At 33.6% G+C, this 11,391-nt stretch overlaps 1 protein-coding gene across 3 annotated transcripts in view; it reads right to left on the bottom strand.

The window, feature by feature from the left end:
- Nucleotides 1–8,060: 8,060 nt before the first annotated feature.
- LOC132295096 (probable glycerol-3-phosphate dehydrogenase [NAD(+)] 1, cytosolic) overlaps nucleotides 8,061–11,391 on the bottom strand; it is a 17,648-nt gene continuing 14,317 nt past the window's right edge. The window contains exons 2-4 of one of the 3 annotated variants that reach the window (XR_009478307.1): nucleotides 9,878–10,125; nucleotides 8,513–8,905; nucleotides 8,061–8,411 (exon numbers count right to left, since the gene is read on the bottom strand). Coding sequence is in view for 2 of the 3 variants with exons in the window: in XM_059793178.1 (XP_059649161.1) it covers nucleotides 8,831–8,905; nucleotides 9,878–10,125 (323 nt within the window). In the remaining variant the exon portion in view is untranslated. The other 2 variants (XM_059793179.1, XM_059793178.1) reach the window with 2 other exon arrangements.

Consider the following 11,391-nt stretch of genomic DNA (forward strand, 5'->3'; position numbering starts at 1 on the left):
CACGCTGTCTGATACGACACCGTTTTCCTGCAAAAAAGAGAGTAAAAGATCGATGAATCTTGATGACACCGGTGTGGTGCCTACCAAGAGCTCTCTGACGATCAAGTCAATCACCGGAGATCTAAAAGAAAAGCAGGAATTTAATAATAATTTTTTGTCATACCTTTATTAACTGGTAGGATCTCATTCTTATAGTCGCTCTCTCTCAGTTCATTTGCAGGATTAGAGGATATCCGCTTGTGCGAGATCAGAGGAGATCCGTTTGCTACCAGATTTGTCGGGGATATGATTTAACTTTTTGACTTTCTCAAATTGTGCCAAGGTTATCTTTACCCTGTTGTACCACGTCATCTTTCAATCTCCTTGATAATGAAATATTATCATTCTTATCCGATAGAAATATCATTGTTCGAAAGTCGAAGAGATCTGGCGGCTGGTCAACACTTAGTTGCCTCTATTGTTAGGTCAAAGTAGGTTAAGTTTATTTTTCCCTATCAATATATATATTTGAAATTCAATTTTTAATTTTTTTTTATATATATTTAAATTTAAAATCAACATATGTCATCCTATTATTGTATTATTCTATTATTGTATTGTGTCACATTAACAGTGAGGAGAAAGTTTCTACTCACCAGGTAAGTAGTGTTCTGGTCACAATAAATAGTTTAAGATTAGGATGGCTTTGATCTTTGGTCCCTTTAAAAATGAGTTTGATCCAAACCTTTTTCTTATTTAAATACTACATTATATAAAGTTAGAAAAATTGTTAAATTTTTATAGTGTCACGTTTCTTATAGGAGAGAGTTTCTCCTTATAAGACATGAGGCAAGTATTATTTTTTTTTTTTATGATTAGTTCGGTAAGAAGAAAGGAAGAGGTGTGGAAAAAAAATAGAAGAAATGAAAAAACTTCTGGTAGAGATGATACTAGGAAAGAAATGATAATAGGAAGGATATGTTATCCTTCATTCTTTACAAATTTTCATCTGTACAAAAATGATAGGAGGAAAGAAAAATTTTAAAAGATATGTATGGTTTGCGACGATTTTTTTTAAAAGATATGTATGGTTTACGACGTTAACTCTCTATCTCATCTTCTCTGCAATAAGATCGCTTGGTAACTCGATCTGTTTATTTTAGTAATTTATTATTATTAAATTTTTGTGAGTTAAGCAACTTATTATCAGGTCTTAAAGTCATTTTTTTTACCCTAAATAAAAGAATGTCTTTGTTCCACTTAATTATGATTTACAAGGGTAATTCTATTATTAAAATAATCCACGTTGTAAAAAAAAAAAAAAAAATTCTAGGTAGGCTAGGTTCGATTCTCAGAAGGCATAAAAACAACTAAGGTTAAAAGATATGTATCGTTTGCGTGTTATTGCACATACAATATTCAAAGTTTACAAACCATCCAAAAATTTATTTATTTATTTATTATTATTATTATAAATTACTAAAATAAACCGAGTTACCCAGCGTTCTTATTGTAGAGGAGAGAGAGAGAGAGTTCACATCGTTAAGGTAATCTATTTTAAAGTGGACCAGTTTCCTAACTTTTATTAAATTAGTTGAAGTGATTTAACATAAGCCGTAGATATGTCTTAAATGGCACATGTCATTATGTAGAAAATTCAACTTAGAGGGGTTTTAACTTAAAGGATCCAAGGCCCCTACTAAATTACACAAGTTTTAAATTATTGTACTATCCTTTATAAATTACAATATTATAGATATTACTGAATATAATGATAAAAATAATTTAAAACTTTATCACAATCCCTTCCATTTGGATGTCTCCTCCATCCCTTCTTTTCTCCCTTCTATCGAAATTTTTTCTTTCCTACATATGAGCATCAGATTGAAGATATTTTTTTTAAGTGAATGAAAAAAAAAAAAGAAGTAAATTTTATTATCATGTATTTGATTAGTATGAAAAATTACCATTTTATGATTTAAATAGTCTGAAACTTATCATTAAAGAAAGAGCATCATTGTAAAATGTAAACTTATGAAACTTTCTAAAAAAAATTAAAAAATTTGGGTTTTTTTTTTTGGTAAGAAAAAATTATGAAAAAGTTAGCTTGTTTTGGAAAGTGATTTTTTCTCAAAATTTTCATTTTTCTTGATAATCAAAACTGATAAAGTATTAACTTTTTGTCTCCTACCTTTTCTTGCTATTTCTATCAAACCAAATACAGCATAATCCAATTTTTCAATTTTTGCAAGGTACATGTGGGACGACTCAAAAAATTCTAAGAAGATTTGTAGAGTCAAATGTGCTGAATTTAAAATGTTTTATTTATTTATGATTTGACAATATAATCAAATTTGAAAGAATGACATTAAAATCACAGAGAAATTTTATTTTTTCAAGTGCTTATTTATTTAATTAAGTTAAAATCTTGAAATACCAAATTATTTAAGATTAAATGAATTTATTTTTCATTTAAATTCGTAATCCTCTTTTAGTACTCTAGAAACTTTATCTCTATGGTGCATGGTTTAGTAATTGGAAAGAGCATTTGTACACACAAATTTTGTAAGTCTGCAAATAGAAACAAAATATGGAGCAAATAGTAATTTATTAATTTGGAAAATTGAAGTACAATCCTCTGTAATAATATTCTTTATAAAAAGAATGGTCCTTTGATTCGATCTCCTTTTTGTTGTTGGTTGGATTCAAAGGTTGCACAAGCTTGTTCTTAAATCACCGTGAAATTTGATGAAGAACGGCATAACTTTGGATGTGCTTGATGTTCTTCGCTTTTGGGTTTGGATTATGAATTTGTGTCTCTAGATTTTTGAGTCTCTGGATTTTTAGACTTCTGAATTTGTGTCCTTTGTTTCTGGACTTCTGAATTCTGAATTTGTGTCTGAATTTCTGAACTTTTGAATTCTGAATTTGTGTTCTTTGTTGAATTTGAGGAAGAACAGCACGTTTTTGGATGTGCTTGTTGTTCTTTGTCTTCAGAGAGGAGAGAATTTGTTGAATTTGGTGAAGAACGGCATGACTTTGGATGTACTTGGTATTATTTGCCTTCAGGTTTGCCCTCGGGATTTCTACCCTCTGGATTTCTGATTCTCTCAATTTCTGGACCTTTTGGATTTCTAGACGCTGAATTTTTTCTCTTCCTTCTTTCTCGGAGCCTCTATTTATAGGCTTCTTGGATTAATAGGATGATGACACGTGTTATCTCCTGATAAGGATAAAATCATAACTGGGCCAGGCCAGTTATATTTGTTGGGATTTATATGCCCCGGCATAGCAAATTCCTATTTGGATTATAGAGACATATGTTCCTGACGTTTCTGAATTATTTATGCTTGATACAATTGGTGAATTCAATGTATTATGTTTCGATTCATTATAGAATTGATAGTGTCCACTTGATTACAAGAGATATTTATATATGTATGTGATGGCGATCAATACATGAATATAAATAGTAATCATAAATTGTTCATAGTCGGTAATTATGGATGGACTCATAATTAATTAAGACTTGAACAGGATCCGCGTTAGGTTGAGATATATTGCGAGAGCCGTCATATGCAATTGCTCCCTATCACTGTCATGGTATTTGACTCTTAAGCATGAGAAAAGTATAAACTCTTTTATTAATTAATAATTACTTTGATTTGTTCGGCGGATACTTCGGGATCCTTAGACCGACACTTTGGGTAGTTATGTAATTAATAGTTAGAGGGTTATATTTTTAATATTTGCATCATTGCTACTTGTATTTATTTTGTATTGATTATGGTTGATCACAAAGTAAATTCGAAGGCCTTCGTGTGTTTTTAGACAAAATGATTTATTATATATTTATTTATTTAAATTATTATTTTTGTCAAACAAATGTTTTATTGTGATCGAGCCAGATATAATCAATGGTATCAAAATAAATATAATAATTAAGTTGTCGGATTGATGGCTTTATTTATCCGATAACTAATTATGCATAGAGGGGTTAAAGTGCAACATTGACTTAGAGATTATTTATTATTTAATTAGAGTTCAATTAATTTCTTTTAGTGGAGTAGAAATTAATTTATGAGTTAATTGAATTGGGTACATGGACCGGGCAATTATTAATTCATTGTAACCAATAAAATAATAAGTGATATTGGAATCCTATTAGATTTGAGACATGTCAATTAGAGATTGAGAAGGATTTATTGTTTCCTTTTCTTTATCTTTATGTTTCCTATATATATACATGATCTATGTATATTTTAGAGGTGATTTTTAGTAGAAGGAAAAAGGAATATATTTTCTCTCTCTAGAAAATTAGGGTTAGTGTTCTCATCTAATGGAGGCTCCCACAAGCCTATTTTTCCAAAGTCATTCATGGAGGCATATGAGTGATTACTAAAGGCAAAACAATTACCAAGAAGATGGAGATCTAAGGAGAAGACATCTTGCTAAGGGATCTACAATAAGTGAGAACATTTACTTTAGAGGAAAGATTTAAAGGTTTACTCAGACCTTTGATGTAAGTATTCAATCTGTTAATTGAATGATACATCATGTTTTATTTTTGCATAAAACTTGTCTCTATTTGATGAATCAAGATCTATGAATTAAAATCCCTCGAAAAGTTTTTAAAACTTGCATGTTTTCTAACAATATTATGTTAATTATCCTTAAAAATAAGTATTCTAAATATATTTTATTAGGAATAATTATCTTTATTTAATTATCTTGGTTGGGCTAATTAAATAATTTAAGTGGACCAAGCTTGGGCAGTTAAATGACTTAATTAAACATTAAACCCATATTTAATGGGTCCATTTGTCAAAACCAAAGCCCACTAAAATTTTAGTGTCTACAAATTGCCCCCACTTCGAGTCCCACATTTGACCGGACTTGTCTCTTATTTCAAGTGGGACTTGAAGTATCCAACTTGGTCTTTGAAATTTATTTATTATTTTTTTTTTCCAACTTTAGATTTGTAAAATTTTATTTTTTGCATTTCTATCTAACTTTGGATTTGTAAAATTTGTTTTTCAAATTGAACTATGCAAATCATATTACAAATAGAAGGTACGAAGTTAGAATCTTCTCCCGCCAAGAGTCAATGTTGATTGCAAACTACCACGGGCGCGAATTACTGTATGATTTTTCCTTTTCCAAAGTTGAGTCATTTTTTTTTTTTTTTTTTTTACCTGGTGCATCTTTTTTTCCTTCTTTTCATACAACCATTGTCTTCTAGTAAGCACCATTACCTTTTTGTACTTGATCATGCAATCAGATTTTTTTTTTTTTTTTTTTTTTCACCCAATATCAGTTTCCAAAGGAGTTCTAATATAATTATAAAACCCAGCTTCGTAAGGTAAGGACTTCAAATACTTGTCTTATTTGGATGCACAGCTGCCGACTTACTTCCTTATAAATTCACGCCTATTTCATAAAGCCCTGTAGTGTGGCGATCAAGTTGTTAATTTAAAACGCAGCTTGTTCAGTTTCAGAAAAGAACCTCGGCTTTGAGAGGTCAGACCACCCCATGAACTCAGACCAAGAGCGATAACTTCGATGATGGATTGCGCCTCGCACCAAAACCCATTAGATTTCCATGGCGTTGCTCACTTGAAACTTCCATTCAAGGCATCTTCAAGTTGCCAGCAACATAGTTCATAGGCAAGCAGAAGCAGTAAGGTTACCGTAGACCCATGTCTTCCCGCGCGCAGACCACCAAGAGCTCACCCAGCAAGGTATGGTCCTTTTTTATTTTTTTATTTTTCGGTTGCAAAATCCTATTGCAAATTGGATTGGTCTTCAGTTGGCCATATATATATATATATATATATATCATCAATTGCATCAACAACATCATCATCATCCAATCAAATTGTAGGCTCTTCTAGTATGCTGTTTTTTTTTTTTTTTTTTACTACACTTTTTCCTTGTCTTTACAATCCGCATGTACATGCATCATGACCTACAATTTGACTATGGAATCAGTTTGACCCTTTTTTTTTTTTTAGCCTACTCTGTACAACTTCTTTTCTTCCTTTTTCACATGTAGCTTTCCCATACATGCACTGACACTTGGTATGTATTCATCTTGTGTGGTATATTTTTTTATTTTTTTTTTTTTCAATCATTGGTTCCACTTGCATGCATTCTCAGAAATCAAGTTTTAATGATTGGTGCAACGCATACAGAATATCAAAACTCAGATCATGTTTGTTGTGCCCCTTTTTTTTTTTGTCCAGGATTTTCTAAGAAATTTTTCAAAAGAATTGACGAGAAATCAAGTGGCATGAAAGGCTATTTTCTTTTTCCAGCCATACTTCAACGACCAGTTAAGGCTTTTCCTAGGCGATACCTCCATAAACGTGAAGTTATTACAGACAGTGTGAGAAAGTGACAGATAAAGCTTGTATGCCCATGCTTCCTGTGTGGTGATTTATTTTAGTTCAGCAATACCTTGGCGACACAACGAATTTTCCTTGATGCAGTGCTTCAATGGAAAACAGATTTCTTTTTCAGCAAGTGGCGAGCAGAATTTTTTATTTATTTATTTTTTTTTAGCAACACTTTGGCGAGGAAATTTTTTTTTCCTTTCAACGACACCTCGTTGGTAAGTCAAAATTTTGTTGCAGCAACACCATGGCGATGAACCAGATTCTTCAGCGATGTGCAGAATTTTTTTTTTCATCGACACCTCAACAGAAAGCCAAATTTCTCTTTTAGCAATACCTCGGCGGCGAGCATAATTTTTTTTAACGACATCCCAGCGGATAGCCAAATTTCTTTTTCAGAAATACCTTGGCGACGAGCATAATTTTTTTTCAACGACACCTCAGCTGATAGCCAAATTTCTCTTTCAGAAATACCTCGGCGGCGAACTGACCTTTGCAACAACACTCTGATGGCAAGCAAAATTATTCTTTGCAACTACACTTTGCCAACCAATCAAATTTTCCTTTGCAGCTACAATTCTGGCGACCGAACAAAATTTCCTCTTTTTTTTTTCTCTCCCTTTTTTTTCTCATTTTTTTTTTTCCTTTTCACTTTTTTTATTTTTATTTTTTTCACGAATTTTTTTTTGTTTTTTTTTTTACTAGTCCCTCAAGGACCCATTGTTCCTTCGGAACGCATCTAGTTCGTAAGGACCCATTGTTCCTTCGGAACGCAACTAGTCCGTAAGGACCCATTCTTCCTTCGGAACGCATCCATACATCTTCTTTTTTTTTTTTTTTTTTTTTCAATTGCTAACCTTTTTTTTTTTTTCTAGGGGGTGCTAGTCAACTATGGTATTTTTTAAGAGTTTCAAACCCCAGACTATCACCATTTTGGAGTGAGAACAGACTCTGAGTGGTCAAGCCACCAGCACAGACAGTGTCGTTAGCAGCCTTTTTTTTTTTTTTTTTTTTTTTTTTCAAGTGCTAACCCACCCTCCCCCCCCCCCCCCCCCCTTTTTTTTTTTTTTTTTTCAGGGGGTGCTAGTCAACTATGGTATTTTTTAAGAGTTTCAAACCCCATACTATCACCATTTTGGAGCAAGAACAGACTCTGAGAGGTCATGCCACCAGCATAGACAGTGTCGTTAGCAGCCACGAATCAACTCGGAGAGTAACGAGATATGTAGACGAGGGGAGGCTTTACCAACAGCTAAGACAACGTTATTAACACCCATTGCCAGAGCGTCTTCATTAGCCATGGATCATCCAATAACCATTGATAGAGCACAAATAGACTCCGAGAGGTCATGCCACCAGCACAGGCAGTATCATCAGTAGCCACGAAGCAACTCGGAGAGCAACGAGATATGTAGATGGAGAGAGGTTTTACCACTAGCTTAGACAACATTGTCAACACCCGCTGCCAGAGCGTCTTCATCAGCCATGGATCATCCAGCAGCCATTGATAAAGCGAGACCAGACTCCGAGAGGTCATACCACCAGCATCATTAACCATTATCAGTTTTGATGATGATTTCAAGCCGAAACTACACCAAAAAATCTAACTCAGTATATAAGTTTACTTATACACCAGACACCAGTAGTCACTTAACATGAAGTTACCGAGTTATGCAAGTGTACAGTTGAATATAGCACGTTTTCAACTCTCCCAAATAAAACTAGAACTCGGGGACAAATAATGAACTAAGATACATAATCTGACAAACCATTGCTTACACAACTATTGTTCTGAATTCTGATCATCATCAGTCCATATCATGCTACAAAAGTGGCTGAATATATAAAATCTTAGTTCACTTAGATTCCCATCCTGGGAGAACAGAAAAATTTTAATGCTCGTATCTCCTTCAAGGCTGCTGCCCAAGAAGAGAAGGTTTGTAAAACGCATGGGATTGTGCTATTTGAATGCGCTCTCAGGGATCATTCATCGTTTCATCTCTCAGTGCCTGAAGAATGGCCAGTGGTGGGAGCTCCCTGAAGATTCAGATGGATCAATAGTCTTATCTTTAATACACCGTATTCAACCAGCAATTTGACACAGAGAGAGAGAGAGAGGTGAATAAAATGAACATTACCTCATTATTAGTATTTTATATAATGTTTTCAAGATGGGACAGAGCTCAACTGGAGCAACAGGCTTTTTTTCTTCGGGATGTAGGATATACTTAAACGAGACTGACTTGGTAGCTCAAAAAAGGCTTTCACTGCGGAGACTGACTTAGTAGCTCAAAAAAGGCTTTCACAGAAGGCAGAGAGGGCATAAAAGAGTGCTAACAACAAATTGAAAGGTTATCAGAAGCCGGAGGAGGGGTTGTTAAGAAGCGGATTAGAAGCCTTTGCTATATAAATGGTAGAAGGATTGTACAGATCAAGTATTGAAACTCTAGTTCCATCTAATCAGCAAAATAATTTACTAAGTCGTCATGGGCATAGTTTCTTTTACACACACACTGCGCCTGTACTTCAATCTGTGCAGATATGGGATGTTAGAATCAAGACTTCCACAATCTAGAGAGAGTATTCTTCTCACAGTTCGTTTATTCGTGCTTTGGGTTTGCGTGCATAAAAGAATCACAGAGTGTAAATGTAAAAACCATATAGCATACTAAACAAGAAAATAGCCAGGATACACAAGTTCTACACACATTTCTTAATAAGGTATCAAAACAGGTTTCTTACATGGGTATAGTGTTCACAAGTGTCCAAGAAACAAAGCATTTGAGGAGATATGTACTGCACACTTAATCTGTGCATTTATTAAGTAAATAGAACTGAACTCCTACAAAGGTGTCCAAACAGGTATCAAACATTGGTGTCCTGTTCACCCGTGTCCAAGAAATTAATTGTCCATAGGAATAACCGCATAATATTCTACATACGATCCATAGTATGGTTGCAGTAGCAAGCTGGCAAAAAAAGTCACAATTTAGAGGCCATATCGCTAGAACTTATAAATGCGCTTGTAAGCAACTCTGAGTACCCCCAATTTGACTCCTAAAGTAAGCATATACGTCATATTATCATCCAACAACTTAAATGATGTTACAATAACAATTCAGGCAATTCAAGTGTACTTGCTTTGGTGAAGCTCAAAAGATGACCATACCACGTACCCCCCCACCCAAAAACAAAATTCTTTTTTTGAGGTGATTAAATCATTTCACCATGGAACTCTTTCCAAACATACCAGGTGCATATTAAAATCAACTGCTTCATAGTTATGGAATTTAACCGCCAAGCCAACCAATAACCTAAGGGTGTGTAAAAAGTGCATTGACAGAAAGAACACGAAGGACTCATTCTTTAAAAAAAAAAAAAAGGATCTTTCTCTCCTTGGAATAATCTGCCTAGTCTTAATCTAATATCAATGCAATTTCATACTCATAAGCTTGAACCCATCAATCATATCATCACTTCCTTTAAGAAATCAATAAACGAACCTGAATCATCCCCTTCCCTTTGATACTATCACCCATATCAAGGCTTAATTCCCCTTTAGCCAACTTTTGGCCATACCACGCATTACGACCTTTCAACAGGGTTACATATGTGTCAGCCAACAGAGGACCTGCAAGCTTCTCTGGTTCTTCTGCTAAAAGATGAGTAATAAATATCATCTCTGATGTACAGGGTGCAAAGTATACCGATTTACTGGTGGCACTCTCATTAGTTAGAGCTGCTATCATACCTGTCAAATTCAAAAAGAAAAGGTAACTGAACAGACTCCAAACCTGAAAAGAGATATTGTATAGAATGAGATTATGTTAATCGAGATATGAATTATTCCTCCATTTTGAATGGAGTACTGGGGTCAGCGCTATTCCTTTGTTCTCCGTCTAAAATTTCATATTATTTTTTATTTTTGTTTTTCAGTTGGAGTAGGAAACTAATTTGAACAAGCATAAAAACATTTTATAAAATATGACAATAAAGCATCAATCAGGATTACAAATGAAGAGTTGCTCGTATATATAACTGGGATTCATGTTCAACAATTATATGAATTAAATTTGAATTATTTTTGCTTCAGCAAAACCAAATTTATACTTGGCATGCTTGCATTCCAAGTTCATTGCTTAAATATGAAGATTGCAACCAAAAAAAAACACACTAATTTCCAGAAAAAGGCATTATAGCTTATAAACAGCTGGAATATGTCACATGGGTGGAATTACATCGGGAAAAAGGGGACCTTGCCCCCCCAATTTTTTGGCAAAACCCAATGAAATGTTCCCCATAAAGGGCCAATATAAAGCCCATAAAAACCTATCTTCAGTGCCTCTTTATATGTACACAGACAACCTCTCTTATTCAGTCACGGTCATGATCAACGAGCAAGGTTTCTGTTTATATATAAGAAAGTTATTTTCTGTCCATTTTTATTCATATCTATGCAAAAATTGGTTAGATGTATTTTTGTTGCACTTAATGGGTTATGAAACACTTTTTTATAAGTAATCTTATCTTAGATCTTAAATATACTATAATTTTTATATACTTTACATTTTATTTTCACTTTATTAGTTTGACCCCAAGTTCCATCAATCTTATGCAATTTCATTAAAGATAAATTGCCACCAGTAATAAGTTGGTTCCTATTCTCATTAACCCAACAGCAGCAAAGAATTGCCCGAACATCAATATTTTAAACCTATTTTCCTATTGTAGAGCCCAACATAACCAACCTATTTTCCTGTTGGCATTTCCAGGAATTTTTTCATGATTTATTTAGATGACTAAGATAGGAAACACTTAACTTTAAACCAATGTCTAGTTTGAAGAGAAAACTAGAAGCCATAATTAGAAAATAAATTAGTTTGAAACCCGTCCATTAATCTAGAAGCTGGAGAACTGAATGAATACTTTGTAAAAAAGGCTCTACATATTTTGCATTTATGATCTCGGAGAGGAGAACGTTTTAATTAAATTTTCGAGAAGCATTAGGAATTAGAGT

The sequence above is a fragment of the Cornus florida genome, unplaced genomic scaffold, assembly GCF_030987335.1.
Source record: "Cornus florida cultivar Cherokee Brave unplaced genomic scaffold, ASM3098733v1 CherokeeBrave_3.0.0_Hap2_Chr02, whole genome shotgun sequence".
Classification (NCBI taxonomy): domain Eukaryota; kingdom Viridiplantae; phylum Streptophyta; class Magnoliopsida; order Cornales; family Cornaceae; genus Cornus; species Cornus florida.